The following is a 24,013-nucleotide window of genomic DNA, read 5'->3' on the forward strand; positions in this document are numbered from 1 at the left end:
TATAACTTGTTGTATTGGTCAGTAATATGTAATGAATACCCTTTCATGTAATAAATATATAGCTGTATTGTAATTTTAAAGGGTGGCATAGCTAACCATTACAAAGCTATACCTGAATTAGCTTTCCTTTATGGGTCTCGGTTATTTAAAAATTTTTCTGCTATATAGGATGAGTTGATCACAGTTGCACTCATTTTTAAATTCTGAAAGGAGCTATTGATTTGATCAGGCAAAGAAAGCCATGAAGATAACGTATTGCTGTGCTGGGGGGGGGAAGCTTCCTATTGCAGCTGCAGTGACAGGAATTCATTAAGTGCTTGTTTCATTTCCTGAGACGTACCTTCATATATTTTTGTTATTTGTTTAGAGGGAATAAACTTTTTTAAAAACAAAGTTTATAGATAATAACAGAAACCATCATGTATGTAGTAATTTTTTTTTGGGGGGGGATGGCATTAAACATAGGATTTGGAAAGAATGTAAAGTTGAAATCCACCGTCTAGAGTAACAAGGGCCCTTCCTGCACTTGGGAAGGAGGCCTGAGCAGATCGCCTTTCATATCATGCCCCTGAGCTGAGGTGGTTTTGTTGTTCTTTTTACTAAGGACTCAGCTCAGCAGTTCCCTGACCTCCTCCTGGGTGAGGCATGAGTTGTTGCTAGTGATGGAGGTAATGCTGGGGGCTCCTTGGGGGCCTCTGCCCCAGTGCTGGGAGCTCAGGGAGCTGAGTGGGGCCCAGGCCTGCAGGGAGCATGGAGGAGACAGGAAATGCCTTTGCTTCAGACCCTTGTCTGTTGCCACTGGAAACTCTTTTGCCCTTTTTTAAAGATTCATTTTATTTATTTATGCATAGAGGTAGGGTGTGGGGTGGGAGCATTCACCAGAGACAGTGGGGAGCAGAACAGGCGGATCCACTGAAATCCACTGCTGAGGGGAGCAGCGTGTGAGGCAGGAGAGGTCTGCTGTGCCACGTGGGTAGCTCCCTGGCAGGGATCGAACTCGTGCTGCAGTGACTGCCGATGGCTTCATAGTGCTGGGACTTAACCCCTTGCGCCTGAAATTCTTGCTCTTATCACTCCTACATTATTCTTCAGGAAACATGACTTGGAAACCAACCCATTTAGGGGGTGAAAGTCACTCCTGTGCTTACCGGAAAGTGGGGAGTTAAACCGGCCAGCGTGGCGGTTGGCTCAGGAGCCAGCAGGGGTCTCTGCACTTGGCCCTGTGGGGCAGGGAGGCCTCCTGCTGCCACCCTCACAGAAGTGGCCTGTCTGATGAGGCTGCCAGCCGCCTGCAGGCCGTGGTCCTTCAGGATGTGACCCGGAGGTGTTTTTATCTGACTGTCCAGGCGTTGCTGTCGGAGGCCCCTGCCCTCTGCAAAGAGCAAGTGGCGACCCGTCCTGTCTGCAGCTTTTAGCCACGCTTCGCAAATCTTAACTTGCATTAAATTCACCCAGAGACCTTGTGGAAATGCAGATTTCTAGTCACTAGGTCTGGGGGCACCGCCTGAGATCGGGGTTTCTGAAACGTCCCGGTAGCCCCAACCTGGCGGGCACTTGGGGAGCAGCCCCCCCACCTCCTGCGGGGCGCCGTGTAACACGTGTCTGTTTGCAGCGGTGGTGATGGTCCTGAACAGCATGAGCGTCAGCTGGAGCGCCCGGATCCAGATCTTCCTGACCTTCTGCAAGCTCACGGCAATCCTGATAATTATAGTCCCTGGAGTCATGCAGCTAATTAAAGGTATGGACTGAAAAGTAAATGCTTTTTAAAATACCTACCTGCTTTCCGTCTCTTCTCGCAGGAGCGTTCCCTTGCACTGGCAGGTTTTCTTAATGAGTCTCTGCTTGTGGAACCTTCACTCTCTGCTGTCATCCAGTTGATTAGAAAGGCCGCTGTTGGGGGGAGCAGGGGGCTTGCAGCTGAATGGCAGCAAGAGAAGCAGCCGGGGTCAAACCACAGGAGGGGCAGCAGTGACTCCTGTTTGGTGTGAGCTGTTCAGAAGGAAAACTCAAAGTGTATGTGTGTGGGGGGAGAATCTGCTATTAACGACGGGAAAGTATGTCTTCTTGTTTTTATTTTAAAATAGTTCGTGATAGCAATAAAGACTAGAGAGAAAGAGACCTGGAAAATAATGAAAGGTGATCAATCATCCTTTTATGATTATTGTTCCTTTGAAGATTATTTATTTATGCATAGAAGAACTGGGGTGCAGGCCAGAGGTGTGGGCATGAGAAGATTCACCAGAGACAGAGCAGGGAACAGAACAGGCAGACTGACTGAAATACACTGCTGAGGGGAGCAGCGGGGAGACAGGCGAGGTCTGCTGCGCCATGTGGGTAGCTCCCTGGCCAGGGACTGAGCTCAGGCTGTCAGGTGATACCACTGAGACTTAACCCCTAGGACACCAGGGAGACCCTCATTATTGTTCCTTTGATCTGGTGGGTAGAGTCTCCACAGAAGGGGTGTCGGCAATGGGCACAGCATTCCGGACAAGCAAATATGACAGGACAATAAAAACAGTTGGGGAAATTTAATCTTCACTGTGCCAGTATTTTTACTCTCAAATCTGCATTTCTTTTTTTCTTTTTTTGAGATTTATTTATTCATGCATGCAAGAGCTGGGGTGTAGGCCAGAGGTGTGAGAGGGTGAGAGGATTCCCCAGAGACAGAGTGGGGAGCAGAACAGGCAGACTGACTGAAACACACTTGAGGGGAGCAGCGGGTGAGGCAGGAGAGGTCTGCTGCGCCATGTGCCATGTGGGTAGCTCCCTGGGGCTGCGGGGCGGTTGGGGGGGATCAAACTCTTGCAGCAGAGGCTGCGATGGCTTCATAGGTTGCGTCTTAACCCCTTGAGCCACCCAGGAGGCCCCTCAAATCTGCACTTCTTATAGAAATGCAAGAGCCTTTTCCCTGGGAGTGCTGTTTTGGAGTGTGCTATTGAATAAGGAAGGGCGAGCTGGGGGAGGGAGGCTGGCGTTTGGAGCAGCGCTGTGGGGCAGGAGGCTCGCGCGGTGCGTGGAGTCCGTGGGAACGGCTGGAAGAGGAACAGCCCCCGGCAGGTACCCGCGGGGCCTGGGCACCTTCTCAGGGCACAAGCAGGGGAGCCAGGGGAGGTGGTGGAGGAGCGAAACATGGCTGGGGCATGCTAAGTATGTACTATTTACATTGCTACAGCCTGTTCCAAGACAGGAAGTTTATACGGGCATTTAATGAAGTCGCAGAGGCAGAATTGCACAAGGCGAAAAGAAATGCCAGCCTGCAGCAAGACGCCCTGAGCTTGGAGGCCCAACAGCCGCCTCGGGGGCGGCCGCAAGGGGGCGCTGCGGGGCTCTGCGATGGGATGGGTGGGCATCCTGCCCACCTGGGGGGCGTCGGCCATCAGCATCCTCAGCCCCTGGGGGAATCAGACCAGATTGTTAATACTGTGGTTCGCACAGAAGAGGCCCTGAGCTCGCTGCCCTGGCTCCCATCCGCCCTCACAGGGCCGGCCTGCTTGGGTTTTATCCGACCCCTGGGGAATGCAGGCAAAATCATCTGTTTTGTTTGTGTTTTCCTTTTTTTTAGTCTTGTGTATCGAGTTTCTTCCATTTTTGGAAAGACAAACTCTGGTCCATGGATCCTAGGTTAGTCCAGGTTTAGATTAGAAAAGGTGATCTACTATCCTTGCAAACTAAGATTTTTTTTTTTCTAGCATTTTCTTTTTGGTACAATGTCAGAGAGCAGTCAATTTGTTCTGTGTGTGGGGGGGGGCGAGATTCACTTGCTCCCATGTTATTGTATCTCAAATTCCTGGAGAGCAGAGGTCATGATGTATCTTTGGACCTTATTCTAGGATGATGCTTTAATTAATACTTAAGACACGTTATGTAAATAAGCCGAAAGGCTTCGGCTACACCTCATTGCCTCATAAATGCCCAGAGAGCATCACCACATTTCAAGTAAATTTTAATACTTTGGACAGCAGTCTTAGCTGGAATGTTTACTCTATCGGTATGAAACGGTGATTTTTTTCCACCCCATCTCCCACGACCACATATTTTTCACATTAATTTGAAACTCCAGGAAGAGAAATACTTCACTAAAACAGACTGTGCTTTCCTTTCTACTTTAATCAGATCCTGCACATAGTGGTGTGTTCTGCATTTACTTAAGAGGATTTGCTAAACTTTCCTTTGAATATCATGACTTTCATCTACCCGAGAGGCCTCTGTAGGCAGCAACCATATTCCTGAAGCTTAGAAACGCCTCTTGCAATACTCTCGAAATAGCACTTTTCAGCACCGGGGACCTGGTATTTACCAAGTTTGGTTTCTCTTATTGATTATTCAGTGTTTGACGCGTAGGAATAATGTCCCTTTAGGTCACGAAGATCATAGTTCTTGATGAAAGAATGTCCAATGGATGTTTCCCATATCTCGGTTCCAGTATTTACATTTACCTCTGTGAGAATACAGAGATGTTTTAGTGACAACATTTCTGAATTCACCATAGCACTTCAGAAATGAACTGTACTGGGGAGCCGGATGCGTCAAGGGAAAATCCATTTAGTGTATAACTCGCTATGCTTGGTCTGAAAACTTGTACCTATTTTGCCGCTACGGTGTGAGGTTTGGTTTTGAAGAGAGTCTCGTATCTCACCCATAGTCTGCCTTCCTTGCAGAAATTTTTATGAGCACCAATTTTGAAACAAAGTCTCATTTCCCATTTGGGTGCTCTCATTTGCTGTTTTCTTTGGGAAATAAAGACATTTTGCTGCTTAACTTTGATATTGGCCGAGTAAAGTAAATCTGGATTTTTATTTTTTTTTTAATTTTCCAAAATATGTACAAGAAAAAGGACTTAGGAGGCACAAAGTAGTGGAATATAAATGTTTAATCTGCACATCGAGGCAAAACTTGTTAAAATCTAATAAATTAATTTTTTTGTTGAGGTAACGTGTTTACCACACTGCATACGATTTAAGGGTATAGGTGTACCCTCCTCAGATGGATGTCGCCACCCCACACACCACCAAGGCCCCCATATTCCTTTACCCTAGACCTTTGGAACCCCTTCCCCATTTCCCCCCCCACCTTTACTTTCCCTCCCCCTCTGGTAGCCTCAATTCTGCAGTCATGTCTCTAGTTGTATTCTGTTTTGGTTTAGTTCCTCTGTTTTGTGTCTCCATTTTCCACCTACGAGTGAGAGCGTCCAGTGTTTGCCTTTGTCCTTCTGACTTATTTCACTCAGCAGCCTCCCTTTCAGGTCTGTCCATATTGTCAGAAGTGGCAAGAGCTCATCTTATTTTTTGACAGTTGGTTTTCCATTGCACATCCAGCCCTGTCTTCCTAATGCACTCACGTGTCTTTGGGCGCTTGGGTTGTTTCCATGGTGCTGCAGTGAACACCTTCCAGTAGTGTTTTTGCTTTTTCCGGGTAGGTACCTAGCAGCGGGACTGCTGGATCACACGGTAGATTTATTTTGAATATTTTGAGTAACCTCCATACTGTTTCCCAGAGGTGCTGAGTCAGTGTACATTCCCACCAACGGTGTGAGAGGTTCCTTTTATGCACCCTCCTTACCCCCCAGCAAAAAGAAGTCTATGTAGAGTTTGGTGTAATTTCTTTCCAGTGTTTCTAGATGAAGCTGTGCAGTTTTCTAGGGCAGGATCTGTGGGCTTTCTCTACAAAGCGCTGCATGGTATTTTTAACTTTGAGGCCACAGGTCTCTGTCACCACTACCCAAGTCTGTTATTTCTGGGTGAAATCAGCCATGGATGGACAGTATTGGTGTAGCCCAGGCACACCTGGGCCTGGCTGTGCTCTGGTAACATTTGATGAGCAAGAAAGCTTGATGGGGTTGGGGAGTGTTTGGTCCAAAGGGTCTCTAGTGAACTATAGGGGGAAATACATATTGTCACCTCCTCCTTGAGAATGTCTTTCCAGGAGGTTTCTTTGAATTTCTTCTTAGGAAATAGAACCTCCTCATGTTTAAGGGTTCTGTCACAAGTCTAGAAACTATTGTTGACAGAAGATCCTTAAGTTTTTTTTTGTGGTCATGTTATAGGACAGGGAGAGGGGCAGCCCAAACCCCGCAAACCTGCCTATTCTAAATGGGTTCTGCCATCCGCCGCATCATCACAAAACACATGAGACTAATGGGAAGGATCTTTAATAAAACTAGGAAACAATACAGGTAAGGCAAAGAGTCTAGTTTCTAAATGAAGCACCCAGAGTTACCCGTCCCCTCGTGGGTAAAAGTCCATCCAAATGGGATTGGCCCAGAGCAAGGCCCCAAAGCCTGCCATGAGTCTAAAGCACCTTCCAGTGGGGACCCACAGCAAAGGGTCAGAAACAATCAGACAAGCCCAGAAGGAAAAGAGCAAAATCAACATCAAGATAAAAGCTGCCATTGTCACCTCCCCACGGGTCTCCCCCACATCTGTGTCACCCAGTCCACGACCAAAAGACAAGCGCAGTTTCTTTACTGTCTCTAGGCTCCATGCGCCTCCTCCAGGTCTCCTGGCTCCATCCTGCTTCCTTCCTCAGTCTCTTCTGCAGCTTCTTCTCTCCCTGCTCAGCTCCACCCTCCCTTGGGTGGGGCAGGAAACCTGGAACTTCCCCCTTTCCTGGGGACCACCCTGTCACAGTCAGACTGTCAAGAACAGAGGCAGGTCCAAGCAAGAGATTGTTTTGTAAATGCCGTTGCTGTCTTTACTGCAGTTTTATGTGAAGAGAAATGTGACGTGGTGTTAGTAGTGGTCAGTACACTTTGGCAGCCCTTTGTGGAGAATGGGTACAGTTGTAACAGCTGAAGCTGGCAATGAGCAGAGAGGGTAAGATGGCTAGACCTGTAATAGGATTGTTCCTTCTCCCCGCCCCCACCTCATGTTTATGGCTCAAGAATGAATAATCAACAATTGTTTGAAAAGTCCTAGAGTCTCTCTATTCTCATTGCAGGGCAAACACAACACTTCAAAGATGCCTTTTTGGGAAGAGATGCGAGCCTGATGGGGTTGCCGCTGGCATTTTATTATGGGATGTATGCGTACGCAGGCTGGTGAGTCCATCTCTTTCCATCTGGTGACTTCTGCATTCATTTATTCCTTCAAATACTTTAGGTGCCAAGGAAGATGTGAGGCAAGTGTGAGTTGCCCCCCTGCAGCATAATCAGCTTTTCTCAAGGTGGGAAAGATGGCGGCCGGACCCCGTCCACCAGGCCAATCCATGTGTACTTGACTTAATGTCAATGTAACTGGGTTTTCTAGTCAAGGTGACCGCTGTGCTTGGTCTGATGTTCAAAACAAAACAAAACAAAAGAAAACAAACAAAAAAACAAAACAAAACAAAACATGCTGGGTCTTAAGAACCAGTGCAAATCACTTCTAAGCATGTGTAGTAAGGATCTAACAGTGCCAGGAGATACTAAAGTACTTTGCTTGCCAAAAGGCCTTTCAGGGGAAGCTCCAAGGGGGATACAAGAGTGATTAATTGATTTTCTCCACCTTCCCATGAGAAAGAAATAATTCAGATCTAGAAATAAGCAAGACATTCCCAGGAGGTAAATGGTTCTCTAAAGTCAGGGAAGGAGAATCTGAGATAAGGAAATCATCTGCACTAGATAATCTATTATAAAGGACCTTACTAGTTTCTTAAATTTTAGTTATATTTGAAAAAATAATCAGCAAAGATGCTTAAAATCGCTATGTATGGGGTGTGCTGCTTTCTTGCATACCCAGCTGTGCAGCAGTACTGGCTAAAGCAGGAAGAGTTTGTGATACCTTGCTTTGGCCAGAAGCTGAATGAATCACAAAAATCATGGTGAAGAGTGAAATTATTTTTCTTAACTCATTTTTATTAATCAGGTAAAATTTAGTTGAAGTAACAGTTGCCAGAAAGCCCACAAGGTACAAAGGTATTATTTGAACATCAAAATCATTGTAGTAAGATTAAATTTCATTGCTTTGGAGTAATTAGTAGCAGCAGTCATTTTGTATTGTGCACATATAGGCATGGTTATATGTGTATAATATAGGCATGGCTTTAGCTGCAAGAAGGTTCTAGAAACCTGAAAACAGTATCAGGAAACTATAGTAGCTCCAAAAATTATGTAAATGTCATTCAAACACGTTCTCTTTCTTTTTCTTTAGATTTTAGGCTCTTACCTTCCAGCAAATGCATGGACTATAAAGATATATTTCAAAATAAATGGAGTGCTTACCCTATTAATCTCATTGAATTATGAACCTATGGTAGTAGAGCAGAATTAGAAGAGTCCAGGACCTTACAATTTTAGCATGTCTTTTGAAGAAAAATATGTTGAGGGTTGTAGCTCTGGGGAATCTGGTGTAAAATATGGGTATTTTCCTGGAGTGTTTTTACAGTCGTTGTGTGTAAGCATTAGCTGTGAATCACTCAGTATTTTTGAAGTCTTTATTTCCGTCCTACTCAGAGACAAGAGCAGAGCTGTGATCACACGGTTGGTGCAGAATCCACTCTTCTAGGGCTATTCAGCCGGGATCAGAGCTCGGGCGCCCTGGGGCCACAGCCAAGCTGGGCAGAGGGTCACCAGGGGACCCCGGAGCCAAGTGGGGAGCTGACAAAAGCTTTCAGCTAGAGCCAAGTGTGGGGAGCCAGGCAATATTCAATCAGGAATGTGGAATGCGGAGATAGTCACAAGGGAGATTTGATTAATTCTGCTGAATGGGGTTTCTTTGGCCTGTGAACACCATGCTGCTTTCCCACAGAATCTTGACATGTCCTTCCCCCAGCAACTCCCCCACAACTGCACCGAACATGCAGGTTCCCTGCTTCGGCCAAGCCCGTCTCCACCTCTGAAGGCTTTGGCGGGCTGGTGGATGCATCGGCTGAAGACCCTTCTCATTTTATGTTGTCTGAACTCAACATGTTACTCCTGTTCAAACAATTTAAAAAGATAATTTAGATGATACAAACTTTAATACTTCATGAAGCTGCTGTCTCTTCTCTCAAGAGTCCAGAGAACAGCAAAATGAGGCCGAAGATTTCTTTATAGGATAAAGATTAAGGAACGAGGAAGAGGAAAATAGAAAATGAATAAGGCATGAGGCAATGTGGCTTGAATCCGGGTGTGACTTGGTTGTGGGGCTGCTGATGGACTGGGCTGCATTTCTTCTCAGAGCAGGCATGTCCTGGACACCAAGGCTCACCTGCATCGCTGTCTGTGGATGTGGCACCTGGTCCGGAGCCCCGCCATCTTTGGCCTAGAAATTTATCTCAACCCTCTGTTTACAATGGGGTTTAAGTGAACCTTTATATATACTTGACCCATATAAATAATCCTCACAGTCACTTCTTATTTTAAAGAAGAGGATGCTGTTGATTTTCTTATGCTCTTGAGAGTTCATTTATTAATTTATTTAAAGCTTTATTTATTTTATTTTATTTTTTATTTATACAAGAACCAGGGTGCAGGCCAGATGCATGGGAGGGTAAGAGGATGCACCAGAGACAGAGCGGGGAGCAGAACAGGCAGAAGGACTGAAATGCACTGCCGAGGGGAGCAGCGGGGGGGACAGGAGAGGTCTGCTGCGCCATGTGGGATTCTTGCCAGCAGGATTGAACCGGCACTGCAGAGGCTGCAGACCGCTTCACAGTGCAGCGCTCAACTGCCTGCACCTACCAGGGGAGGCTCTCTTGAGAGTTTAATCAAAACTTGAATTAGTTTTGGAAACCAAGGCCAAGCTTGCTTGCATTAAGAATCTGTATGTGTTTGCACTTTGAATTTTTTTTTGGCAGTAACATTGGTCCACACTACTGTCTGTGGTTTAGTGTGCAGGTTCACTCCTCTGAAGATGCTCTCCCCACGCCATACTCACCACCAGCCCCACTGTCCTCCACCACGGCCCATGGGGTCTGCTCCCCACTGCGCGTCCCACCTGCTCAGGCCAGAACTTCAGATGGGGTGTTATCTCAGGGAGGAGAAAGGAGTCAGCCGTGTTATAGGCGAGGCTGTTCCGCTACCTGAACCCCATCTTGTGAGCAGGTAGAAGTAACGTGGCTGTTAATTGACAGTCGTCAGTCTTAGAAAAATGGAGTGGCTTAGGGAGAAAGAGTCTGTTGTTTGGAGTTCTAGAGGAAACACTAAGATCTGCATGTAAGTGAAACAAGATGGAGGCTCAAAGAGTTCTCAGAGAGGGGGTTGTCAGTCATTTTCTGAATGTTCTGCCCTCCTCACCACCCTGTCTGTCTTGGTGAGTTGGCAGCTGGGCCATGGAATACGAACAGGGTCCCACCCGTCAGCCTCCCACTTTGTGCAGGGACTGCAGGAGATGGCAGTGTTTGATGCAAAATCAGAGTGGGGGGCTTTGCGAATCCACAAGACAGAAGCAGCCTTTGTCACCAGAACTTAACCACCTACTGCGTAAGTAAGAACAGCAAGACTGAGGTTGTCCAGGCATCCTCCCTCGCTCAGCAATTCAGCTCTGTGGGTTGAATAGAAGAAAGACACCAGCCAGCCCTGGCTCTGAATAGAGTAGGCACTTGGCTTTGAGGGGTACAGGACCTTTTTAGAATGATAAAAACTCCTTCACAGAAACATGATTAGGGGAAAAGAAATCATTAACCCAGCCAGGTCGCAGAGTTGGGTTAGAACGACTTTAATATCACTGCCAAGGCCTGCGTGCAGAGAAACAGGCCTGCTGCTCCCCGGGGACCGCGGGGGAACTCAGCCAATTTCAGTCCCATCTCCCGATCCAAAGCCGAATATTGCTTGGTGCGATTTTTTATTTTTTTTTTAACCGTGCGATAGAAAATAGTTTTTCAGCGCCTTTTTTTTCTCCCCTTTAAATCCTATCCTCAATGGATTTGGTCTTTCTAAAGCACCTGCTGGGATTATTTTGTACCATTGTGTCAAATCTAATCTAAAGAATAAGCTGCTTTTTAAAATAATTCACATCGTTGGGTGTTGGAACGCGTCACCCGCTTCGTCGAGTCATAGACACAGTGGTGGGGAAGCGGGGACAATAGGCCTTGTGAACATTCTCTAGAGGCCTTAAGGAGACAGAAAGCACAGGGGATGCTCCAGGCTCATTGCTGCAGACCCGGAGCATAGAAAGGAGCATTTCCCACAGGGTGTGAGTGTTCAGACCAGAACAGAGGCCTCTCCCTCCCGCCTTCAGCCCCCGGGCACCTTCCTTGCGTCTGTTCTCGGGCAAATATTTGAAACTGTGTTCTGTTCTTATAAATATGTCCTTTCTTGCCTTAACATTGTCAGAAAAGATCGGTTTCTAATACACCTATAAAGAAGGAACTGTCTGTTTTAGACATGAGAAGCCTGGACATTTCTCTCTCTCCCGCTCTCTCTTTTTTTTTTTTTTTTTTGGTGGGGGAGGGAAATATTTTCTTCCTGTACTTCCCACTGCCTCAGGCTTATAACAAACTCAGCAAACCCCTCAGAGTGTATATTCCAGATATAAGTATTGATTGTTGCTTGCTTTCCTGGCATAACTACAATTTCTTTTTTTTAGCAACTATTTTCTGTCATTAAAAAAGTATCCGGGGGCCTCCCTGGTGGCACAAGGGGTTAGGACACAACCTATGAGGCTGTCTGCAGCCACTGCAGCATGAGTTTGATCCCCAGCCAGGGAGCTACCCACATGGTGCAGCAGACCTCTCCTGTCTTCCCACTGCTCCCCTCAGTAGTGTATTTCTTTTCCCCGCTCTGACTCTAGTGAATCCTCTTACCCTCTACACCTCTGGCCTGCACCCCAGTTCTTGTATGCATAAATAAATAAATCTTTAAAAAAATAAAAAGTATCTGGGGCCACTAACTTTTCAGGTTACCTTTATTGCTACTGTTCTCTCAGCTATTCTACTGTTTCTACTTAAAACGTAGTTCTTGATATGCTGGGCACCTTAGACTTGCTAAAGTATAAACTGAGGCATGTTAAAAACTCTAAGAGTTTGTTTTGAGCAAGAAGAGATTCAGATCAGGCAACATCCAGACTAGGAGCTCTGAGGAGCTGTGCAGAATACAGTGCGTGGCTGGGAGGGCTGGAGTCTCCAGGGAGCCAGACTAAGCAAAAGCTCAGGTGGTTATTTCGAGGTTACATCCATCGGGGGTGGCAGATGGTCTGACTAGCACTGCTTGGGTGAGCCCTGATTGACTGGCTTAAGGTTCCATGCCTGGGAACAGTCTCAGTTTAGCGGGTGGGGCTTAGTATAAGTGACTCCATCTTAGATTTGTCTTGTTTTTAAGTCTTTAACATTGATTGCCTCTGTGAATTTGGTTGGGGTTTTTATAAAGCTAGAACAGGACAGGATTTTTTTTCTCCCCTTTGTTTTAGGTTATGGGATACTTTAGTGCATAGAGAGGTTTTAAGGCTTACTGATAGACTCGTGCTTCTGAATACCTGTAGAAAGGCCATCTTCCCGTCTAAGGAATAATGAAGGAATAAGAGGACAGTCGAGTGTATTGAAAAACTTTTTCGGTTGTGGAAATTTCCTATAAAACAAAGAGGTAAGCCTCTGCCTTTATGGTTAGCTTTTCCTAATATAGTCCTAGATTTCTCGTCCGTGTAACCCATGTGCTCACTGGAGCTAGGGTCTGCCTCAGGCTCCCACCTTGGAGCCTGACAGAGAACTCGAAGGGCTTTAAAGGGACTGTGGTGGTCCCTTTAGATGGAAAAAGAAGTCAAGGATGCAAAGAGGGCGACATTCCTGTGTGACCTACGTGGAGTCACAATGTGAGGGAGAGGTGTCTGCGTATCTCTGCAGGTCTGCAGAACCTGGAGGGTGTCCCTGCACCTCACTTGCTTCCTGTCAGGCAAGAGACCCGGAAAAGTGTTCAGGTTTTAGGAGCTGCCCCAAGTTTTCTGTTCTTTAGTATCAACTTTAGTATCATGACAAACCACAAAATTGTGCTGCCTGTTATCCAGTTAACACAGCGGCTTGATTGTCCTGGGATTTGAGGTTGTTTGGCTGGAACACACGCTGGGCTGCAGCACATGGAAGGGAAAAATACAAATGGAGACTTTATCATCTTTCATCCCATTCTTGGTTTCTTTTTGCTCCCTGCATTTATATCTGGGAAACCAGTTCCCCATAACTTAGAAATGCCTTTGTCAGACTTCTGTTGCCGTATAAAGTTGTTTTTTTAATCGCAGTAACATTGCATGGTTACATTGTGCACATGTTGGTTGTGTGTCCTTGTGAGTCAGCAGGCGCATCTATCACTTAAGGTCTCAACTCCGTGTCCAGTGACGGACCCTATCCCCATGAGGACCCTGTCTCCACTAATGAAATCTGGACCCCAGAAACCAAAGGTGCTCTCGTTCTTCAGTTCTGCTCTTACTCCACCCAATCCCCACTTTGTGCTGTGAAGGCCAAGTGCTGCCCATGCGCTGACACCCCTGGGCTGTGCTCCCCTGCACCCCTGAGTTCCACTCCATCTGAAATGTCTTCACTCCACTTTGTGGCTTGCTGCGAACATTTCTAAAGAAAACTGGGGTGATACCCCTACTGCCAAACCTTCCTTGACTGCCAGGCTGGGTGACCATGCCCCGGCCTGCCCAGATGTTGCCTCCAATCCTGGACCATGAAGTTCCACGGCCGTCTAGAAACGGGGCTCCCGGAATGAAGAGACTTGGGGTGTTCCACTTTCCTAGCCCATGACCGATGCTTGATCATCTCATATATTGTGCGGAGACACAAAACAGGAGATCCACTTCGGGCAACAGTTGGCAGTTCAGGCACGTCCAGCCCGCGCATAGCCCCGTGATCATATTGTGAGTCTGTGCCGGAGAGGAATGACCGCAGGGCCCGCCGGCGCTTGCTCGTGGTGTCTAGATTCGTAATAGTATAAATTAAAGTGAAATGCCCATGAACAATAGAATGTATAGTGTAAGCCTGTCCAATAAAAAGAAACATGAAAAATAATGAATTGCTGGATGAGAGTCTTACACATAAAGCCCAATAAAAAGCTACACACCAAAGACCAAATATTTTGAAATAGTCAAACAAGCAAATACTACCCTATTATGATGAAACAGGCAAAAGCAAACTAAGGTGATAAAAGTCAGAATAATGGTTCTTTGCAAGGCAGAGGAGGGATAGGCTAGCAAGGGCGAGAGGGAAGCTTCTAGAATGCTGCTGTTGCTTTACCTTTTGGTCTTGGTGTTGGTTACTTAGGTGCATCATTAAGTCAAACTTTATGGAAATATCCCATTAAGGTTTGTGCACTTTGCTGTCTGCACTCGCTGCCTCTATGAAAGTATCAAGAAATAAGGAAGGATTCCATTAATATGGTTTGAAAGAAAAAGGATTTATAGAAACTTTGGGTTCTTGGAGATTTTCATCTTGTTTTAAGTATTTGTTTACAAACATTTTATAATTCTGAATTTGATTTTAAATATGCAGCATGTGACTCATCTATTACTATACTAATAGATTGAATTCCTTTATATCTTTTCAGGTTTTATCTCAACTTTGTTACTGAAGAAGTGGATAATCCTGAAAAGTAGGTAGTCGTATTTACTCAAATATTAAAAAGGGATAAAGTGTAAGGTTATATTGTTGAAACAGTAAAGCTAAACAGGGAATTAACTGTGGGTTAATCAATTGCTTATTCTTGCTTATCATCATATCATCACATTGCTCTTAGGCAGATACAATTTATTTGATTTTATTATGGATTAAATGTAACTGACTGTATTGTATGTTTTAATTCAACATGAAATGATCTGGTAATATGAAAAAAGAAAAGAATCAAGTTTTACTCTAGGAAACCAATAGCATAAAAATAGATGCATACAACTAAGCGTGGACACTCAGCTGCCCACAGGTATCCCAGAGAGTGTGTACTCCACAAGCTGATCATTTCTAACATTATTTGTGTGAATTTTCCATAGCTATCCAATTTAAAAGAAAAATTTATTTATTAAACAGTAATAGACCTTAGAAGTAACTGCAGAATATTATAAATTTGTAACTCTTCCATGCCAAATGAAGATGATTGCTTTAACTTTAGGTGATTTGATGATGATTGATATAATGCATTTTAAATGAATTAATTTTATGATTGCATCACACTCAACTTTGTATAGGAAAATAGCATAATCTATAGACAGAAGAGAGGAATTCTAAGAAGTAAGATATAGACAGAATCACACGATCATTTAATTCAGCTGACATTTATTGAACAGCTACCATATCCCACTCATTGTGCTAGAAAGTTCTTACAAGATGAATAATAGGTTAGTTACCCACTTTGCTAGAGAGGACGGGGAAAATGTGTAAGTCAAGAGACATGCAGCTTTATGAGTAGGTGTTCCCTAGGTAAGTATGGAGGACAGACAGAGAGCACATACCCGAGGTTGGCAATTCAAATGAGGGTAGGCTGAGGAATGCTGGCATTTATTATATTGGGAAATAACAAACTGATTGCTGATCAAATTTCTACAAAGACTGTAAGAGTTTCAACATGTAAACCAACCATTGAGGTTAAAATGGTGTTTCATACTATTTGAACCAAGTGTTATGCAAATCAATATGGAATTTAAATATGTAAAGTTATTTTATTGAGATATGTGACAAACTGATGACAGTATTGTCATATTTATAATTGGAATTGTGGTAGAGAACCTACACTTAGCAGGAACTAGCTATTTCCAGCATTACTTGGAGATGGTAAGCTGCCTTATCTGGGCCAATTGAGTACAAACATCATAGCTTGATTTTTCTTTTTTGTTTTTTGAGAATAATTAGCATGTAAGTGGAAATGCAAATAAAACATGGGTCTTACTAGATTTTATGTAAAATACATATTGAATTTTTGTGGTGCGAAAGAGATTGCTATGGTTTACATGGTTTACAACTGTCTTAAGTCAAAAAATGAAAACAATGGCAACTTTAGGCCTGTGTCTCTGGCCCATGATGCGACTGTTATGTTGTGTATCTGTGGCATATACACAATTCATGTTCTCTTTTAATACTATTTAACAGTTTTAGATAGTTTTTATTTGACGTGTACTATTGTATGTATTAAGCATAATCCCAAACTCTTCATGGCCTGATGCCCCGGCCTGAGATCCTGACGTATTCTTCGGAGTGGTGTGGTAGTGCACGATTCTCTCTCTGCATCTCCCTTTTCTAATTTAAGGGCCTTAGTTTCACACACTGCTCACGTCCATGATTCAGTCTATAAAAATACTAAAGAACAGTGTTATTTTTCCTTTTGAACAGAAATTTCCTCACCTCAAAGATTGAGGATAATAATACCCTGACCTCACTGGGTTGTGGTAATGAGTTAATATGTATAAATACTCAGATTAGTGACTGTCATGTTTTAATCATAATTGTTTGACTATTGTTGCTATTAGCATATCCTTATTTTAGGTAAAATGTTATTGAAATAAGTGTTTCCAAGGTTTCAATATCCCCAGAAATTCTTTTTCTTCATTGTTTTTTCAAAGAAATTAAGGAAAAATTATTTTACACCATGTTGAAACCTGCTCTTTAAATCTGTTCTTACATAAACTTTTTAAGTTTATTTAAAAAATAAACTAAAGTCTTATTTCTTATACACAGAAATCTTTCAGTATTGAAATTGAATAAGCGTTTTGTTCACTTCTATTCTCATGTATAGGTTTCATTGAATTTTTTTAATTTAGAGAAAATAGACTCAACATTTTAAAGGAAAACAGGAGAGTTTTGTAATAATTTAAAAGTAGCTGTCAAAGCCGATTTGAAGTAAGATTTATCACTGATTATGTTGGATGAGATATTTTTACTTTCTGGAAATCAGGATTTCTGCAAATTTCATTTAATATTCCTAGGAAACCTTTAATTTAACATTATGTTTAAGGTCTTAAAGGAAGTTACTTCTCAGGAGAGATTACTAAGAATCTCTAGATTTTCCAGGTCAATATGATAAGTAACTGCTTAGGCTATAGTTGATACCTTCTTGTCCTTTCATAACAGATACTCAGACAGGCAATTTCTGCATGGAGTCTTCTATGTAAACCTTAGCTAACAAATTTATTTCCTCAAAATCAAAATATGAGTTTATAAAATCTCCTTATGGAAAGTAAAGGTTAAATTTGTATTATATATTTAGCAACCAGAGAAATTCAGAGTTGTGAGCAAGTTATCCTCTGTCTTGAAACACCACATTTCTCTGTGATGTTGACAATCAGTCTAGGTCTTTCAAAACTAAGTCTTATTTTTTAAACACAGAAAATGCTTTGGGAAATATTTATGGTTGAATATAGAGAGCAGATGGTAAAATTCTGTGGGCCCTGTCCAGATGTGTAATTTGTATTATTTTGTAGGTAGAGAGAGCTCCAAAATACCTTTTGTTACAAGGGAGAATAATTACAATTCCATCTCCTTTGTGAACTGCCAAGATAAATGTGTTTCCCAATCAGTCACGGTGCGTGTATCCAGGTGTGCAGCAATGTGCATCTTTCTGGCAGCTGGCGAAATGAATCATCAGCTGAAGATGCGACACCTTTCTCTACCTTCCTCCACCTGGGCAATAAAATTTCCTAAAATTGCGACCTAATGGAGAAAGTGATCATGAACTTAGATCAGTAAAAATCACAATGTGATTGAGAAGATATAGAATGTGGAATAAGGTTTCCTGAGCCAGCTGACCACCCCTTACATAGGATTTCATGTCAGGGGCAATCTCACAGCCCCTAATGTTCCTCTGGAATAATTTCAGATATGGAAGAACATGCCTTACAGAGCAGTTCCTTGGTGCTGTAACAAGTGAGAGCGGAACTGGGAGATTAATGACATCAGTATAAGGAGCTCATGACTTCTCACTTCTATTAAGTCTCATCTACTCTGTGAAACCTAATCCTAAAGTTTTGGATTTATTTGATTACACTTATAACGTTAGAAATGTTTTCCCTGATTTTTTCTCATAACTTTTTTAATTCAAAGACTGGTTTTGGATCTATGGAAGAAACAATCCCTTTATAGTTATTTAACATTTTTATGTGAAAATACAATAATGATCATTGAAATTTTTGTGATAATAGAAATATGTTGGATTTGACACTCACCTGTTTATTGCATAATGGCTGCATGCTTGAATATTTTGGCACAGGAAGAGTATTTTGAAGAAATGAATGTCCAACATCTAGACCATGAAGGTGATAGACTCCCAAAGAACATATGAATTTTAAAATGTTATTTTCCTCCCAATTGATATGTGCAATCCTAATGATTGCTAATGTGCACATTTGTTTTTTTAAAAATGAAAGTGTTTTTATTTGCAAATATAATGAGTTTTGCCTTATGACATTACTTTGGCGACGACCCTGCCATCTGTCATTGTTCAGGCAGTTACACAGTACAAAGAATGTATCATTGAGATGTATTGTGTTTGTGATCCTACTCTGAGATGGATAAATCATGTCTTGTGTTGATGAAAGCCAAGAAATGAATTGCTTTCCTTTGACCTTGGGGGTCTGAGATTAGTTGGTTTGTCTATTAGACTTGTTCCAGTGTTCTTCTCACTTCATTTATTCCTTCTGTTCTGTAGAGGTGGAAATAGTAGTCTTAGAGGAAGCCAGCAAAGCTTGACATCATCAGTCATTTCTGAAGAGCAGGTTATCAACATGCTCTGAATAATCAACTTTAATAGAAGGTTTAAATAATCAGAGTGTCATGTTTAATTAATACTTAGCCTGCTTCCAGTTTGTATTAATTGATGCTAGAAAGTCATCACACCTTGCTCCAATGATAATTTAAAAGAAGAGAAATCTGGTCTGGAAAAAATACTCGAAAGACCTTTCTGGTCATGTGATGGATTTGACTGGTCAACACTATGGTCTCCAAACAATCAGGTCATTTGCATCTGTTTGGGATATTACAGTCATTTGGATATTACATTCTTAGTATATTTTTATTCCTTATTGATTTGTAGTAAGCCAAAGTAAAGGCATTTATTAATAATATTATATTGTTTTATCAGGCATGTTGCTTGTAGGACACAAAACCATGAACCTGATTGAAAACGTAGAAAAAAGAACGAAAAAAACCTCACCCAAATGTGCTGTGGCAACATTACATGAAAAAAAATTAAAGATTGTTTTGAAGTCTTTTATCTTGCATTTTGGCATTTTAAGGATGCAATGTTCTATAAGAGACAAATGGTCCTACTTATATGCTTTATGCTTTCTAACTTAACAGTTGCTGGAAAATAGCATATAATGTCTTGACTGTATATAGCCAGATTACAGAAGTATTATATTTTGTAATTTTTTTAATTACAAAGTAATGTTATATACTTTCTTAGAGTATTTCAAGAGTTTATTATATAAAGACTCAAGTTACAGATCTTCTTAAAATATATAAACTAATATTTGGAGAAACTTACCTAACTTACCTAAATGAATCTCTTAGAAATGAGGTCTCCAAAGGGAGTTAATTTGTAAAATTGAATTTATACCTAAAAGTTTACAGAGATCTCTTTGCCAAAATAAGACATTTCTTTATTTGTGACAAGAGTCATTGTTAGAATTATCTTGACATGTGACAATGTTTGTCTTCAATTGTTGAAATAATACCTAAAGTAAAATAATTCTATTATTGCATTTCTTCTGGAAATACATACAACGTTTGATGTACACATTATTGAATATTTCATAGCAAGAATATACTGATGCTCATTGGGCCCCTCGGGTGCACAAAGGTCCAGATGTCCTAGAGAAGAGAGGGCTCTATGTTTGTGAACGTCACTAGGTCGTTCTTCCTTGCTTTTGCTCTAAAAATTTCTCACTGAAATTGAGGTTCATCAAATGTGGTTGATGTACACAAGGGATCAAAATTCTTGCATTTTTCAGCTTCACATATGCATTAAAAAATACATTTCACCCCAGCACAATTTGTTTAAATATGGCTAAATTGTCAAATAAGTGGTACAGAAATTACAGGATTTATATTATAATATTTTACCAGGCTGTAATCAAAGAAGACAGATATTAATCATTCAAGTGCTTTGTGGAGCCATTTAGATTTTTTTAATTTTAAGATTTCTCTTCCTCAGGAGGCAAAAATTTGAAGGTCAGTGGTTTCGATGTTTCTAAATCTTTTCATAATCATTTCTAAATTCTAATTTTAATTATATTGCAGCTCATATTTTGAGTCCAGAGTCATAAACTTAGATTTCGCATCAATCACAGTGGCCGATTTAATTTTATCCATTGTTTCTGTTACCTTCATCCACAAAATAGGAGACCACAAGGGATATGATGCGTAGACTCATAGCATTTCAGGATTGGAGGGGATCTTGGACCAGATTCACAAATCTTCTCTACAATATCTTTAAGCAGAGTAATTTCTATAAAATAAAATGAGATGCTGACAATAATGCCCTTGAATGGACTACCAGTATGTGCTACTTGCTGATTAACAACCTGCTAGTTGCTATGACCATTTCAAGCTTCGTTCTGTCATTGGTTGGGTGGCATGAGTGGGATAGGTTAGATGTTTTCACTGCAATAGATACAATCCAAACAAAGAATTAAATGACGCTCTCAAGAGGTTGCAGAATGAGAGTCCTCGATCGGAAAGGAAATACCTTAATAACCAAAGGTATTACGTCAGACATTAGATTGTCCCTGCTTTCAAATTCAAGTCAGTAGCTGCTCTCTTTCATATTTGCATATATGCAAATCAGCTGCCCTCTTTTGCCTGGATTTTAGAGTTAATGAATATACCAGAAGGTGGTTCATAAGTGAATTTTACTTCCTGGGTTATGTCGTGAAAACCTTCTTAGACCATGAGCACTAGTCTTGGCCTGCTGTGTGGCATTTATTCAGATTCAGTGTTGTTTAAGATTCTAACAGAAATAGAATAATATCCCTTCTTATTCATTTTGGGCAGAGACAGGATGCATCCAGACCCTTGTATTTATACTTGCCACAAATGGAAATAATTTTGATAGTGTTTTTTCTAGTCATATTCAAACATTAACTCAGCTTATCCATCGATTCAGGGAATGAGCAACAGCTGCAGGCACATAGGCATGAGTGAAATTGGTGTTACCGGTGTAAACATCTGAAATGAAGCAAATGAAGTCGAGATTTTCCAATAAAGAAAGATTTCCTTCACTTTCATGACCTGCAAAAATATTTACTCACGGAGCTTTTGAAAATAGCACTGGTTCAGGAAATCAAAATTCTAATTCTGTTTCCTTTTAACCAGTTGTTTGACCTTGAGAAGACTTCTAAATTGCTTCTGAATCTTTGTTTTCCACTTTTAAGCAGAGGGTTATAATCCCATGTTATAGTTCTCATGGGGTTGTGAGGATAAAATATGTGAAATTCAAAAATGTTAATGGGCTTGGCAAGTAATGTGCAAATAACCCTCTGCATCCAAACCTATAGTCAAAGATTAGATTATTTCACAATCTTTGGAAAAAATTAGAGGATTAGCATAATTGTTTCATGAAAGGGGGGAGTGCCTTTTCTACACACATGACCTATTAATCAGCTTGAAAAGTGTTCTGCATCATCAGCAAAGTACCCAATTATTAGTAGTTAAAAGGTCCAGAAGATGATGAGATTTGCTTTTTATTTCATGGTCTCTAAACTTCCCCAGGTGGCAATATAATCACACATCATAATCAGAATGAATTTCTTGGCAGATTTTTTTTCCCTTCTGAATCAAGTATTTGTATTCCCCTAGCCCTACTGTCTTGTCACACCGTTGGCTGATGGTGCTGATATAATGGATGGATTATTTGTATTTCCACTGTAGTTACTATTTTTAGGTTCTCTATCTTATCAAGAAACTCCTTTATGAAATCTGACAAACAAGGTCTGGATGTGAGTGGCTACTCTCATGTATTGAAAATTTCATTTTTATTTCCAGAAAAGAAGCTATTGAGTTAATACAAAATAGAATACAAGAATTAGTTTACTTCCACATGGTTTTTATGACTTTTGTATTAGAAAAACAAATAGTATGTATTATCTGAGTGACTGGTGGATTACAGGGTGGTGCTTCAGATTATTTTTAATAATACGTATATTTTTTCCATTCTTCCGTAGTAGAGGGAAGTAACTTGGTGCATGGAAAACTAGGAATATAATCCAGTTTGTCTGGTTCTAAGGCTCATACTTTTCCCAACATGCTATTGATCTTGTTGGGAAGCAAAGCAGAAGTGGTCCCTGGAAAGATAAGGTGGAGTAATGGCTGACTAAGGAAGTAACTTCACTATAGAAGTAGAAGTTGGAAGAAGAATAGGACCTAGAAAGGCGGAATAAAGAAGTGGAGACCTCTCAGGCAGGAAACGGGCATACACAAAGGCCTGGAAGCATCTAGGGACTGCTATGCAGACTGGTTGGCTAAAGCAAAGGATTACGAATAGGAGGCAAAGAGATGATGGTACTCAGATGTGGTTCATGGGATGTGGTGAGTCTTACCCTTCACTATAGGAATTTTGGATAAGATCCAGTAGGCGGGTAGGGACATGCCAGTTTTTGGTGTACAGGAAGCAATGCTTTGGGAAGGTGAACCTGCTGGCAGGGCGAGGACCACCCATCAAGCTTAAAGAGTCACAGTCCACAAAGTCACCTTCACTCTCCTTTTGTGTGTTTATTTTTAATAAAATCAAGCATCTTTGAAAAATTAATTGCCTCCTGGATTCGAACCATTACTCGAGTCAGAAAAAAGTGATAAAATCAGCTTGGCAAATTGCACCATAATCCCTACATGCTCCTCCCCAAAGAGATGGGTTAAACTGCCTAGAGAAAAAGAATGAGTCGGCACAGAGTTCACATCCTCTCTTCAAAAATACAGTTGTCCTTTACTAGAGTGAAAAAGATGCTGTTATTTACTGTCCATGCCAATGGGAGAGCAAAGGAGATTAAATTAAGCAAGATAAGAATTTTAACATAAAATTGATATTAAAATAGTGTTGAAACAAAGGAATTTGACTAAGTGTTGGTAGTCCCCATTTCCAAATTGGAGATTCAAGAGGTGACTCACTAGTGACACTCATCTGATCTTCAGTTTGAAAAAATGAGAGTCCCATTGTCTAAGGTTGCCCTGTTTCAATAGTGTCACCCATTTTTTTGGTTAGTGAATACATAGGAACCACTGTGGGGAAGTAAAGACCATTCATTATGTCTGGGTTATTTGGGGAGTTTTGCATGGTAGTGAAATAGATGAAACCCTAAGTTAGATTTTAAGATCAAGTAGAAATCCTACATTGGAGACACTTCTATGAAGATGTTTTGAAGGTCTGACTTTCAAGCTTGTAGTGCCCTGAGAGGTTTGTGAGTTCGGGACAGAGGCTAAGCAGGGCCAGGAATGCACAAGGGCCTGGAGAGGAGGCACTGCTTGCAGGCACGGTGAGTTGCTCTGGGGTGTTGTGGAAGGGTCTGCGAACTTGGGGTCAGGTGGCTGAGGTTCTAGTTCCAGGTCTAGAAATACTTAATTTTGTGATGTTGGCTCTATCTTTCATCCTCTCTGAGCCCCTCACTTCTCAGCTGTAGAAAGGAAGTGCAGCAAATTCTGCGTTTCCTTTCAACTCCAGTATGTTCCATGTTCTTGGAGGTGACGCACCTGTTTAGCATGTAGAATCTGTCATTTTGGAAGCAAGGCAAAGGGGTAGAAATTTAGACAGAAGACCCGTATCACATAAGAGAGAGCATCAAGAACACAGATACAGAGAAAGGGATTCTGTGACCAGTTTCTAGATCCCATAATGATGGGGAGGTTGGACAGGACTACATTGTTATGAGTTATTTTGGAAAATGATAAGAAGTTGGAATGGATCCATGCAGAAAATGAGGTCAGGTTGGCAGCCCACCACATGGGAAATTAATGACTACATCTGAAGATGTGGGGCAGAGTCAAGCTCCGGAGTCAGCTTAAGTGCAGAGCCGGGTGCTACGTGGGTGCACGGGAGGGATGTGCATGTTAATATACCTGTGAGGTGGTCAGTAATGGACGCAGTTCTGAGTTCAGGATGCTATTCACTGGATTCATCTTCTGTGCCCACAGAAGGTATAAAATGGTCTATAACCTCTTTGTC

The 24,013-nt window shown here is 41.9% G+C and overlaps 1 protein-coding gene across 1 annotated transcript in view; it reads left to right on the forward strand.

Moving 5' to 3' along the window:
• Positions 1-24,013, forward strand: part of SLC7A11 (solute carrier family 7 member 11) — a gene marked incomplete at both ends in the record, with an annotated part of 66,429 nt that overhangs the window by 12,965 nt on the left and 29,451 nt on the right. Inside the window, 3 exons of the mRNA XM_084244796.1 lie at positions 1,613-1,738; positions 6,937-7,036; positions 14,429-14,473. Coding sequence (XP_084100922.1) covers positions 1,613-1,738; positions 6,937-7,036; positions 14,429-14,473 — 271 coding nt within the window. The remainder of the gene's footprint in view (positions 1-1,612; positions 1,739-6,936; positions 7,037-14,428; positions 14,474-24,013) is intronic.

Source organism: Talpa europaea, assembly GCF_964194135.1.
Source record: "Talpa europaea genome assembly, chromosome: 10".
Lineage (NCBI taxonomy): Eukaryota > Metazoa > Chordata > Mammalia > Eulipotyphla > Talpidae > Talpa > Talpa europaea.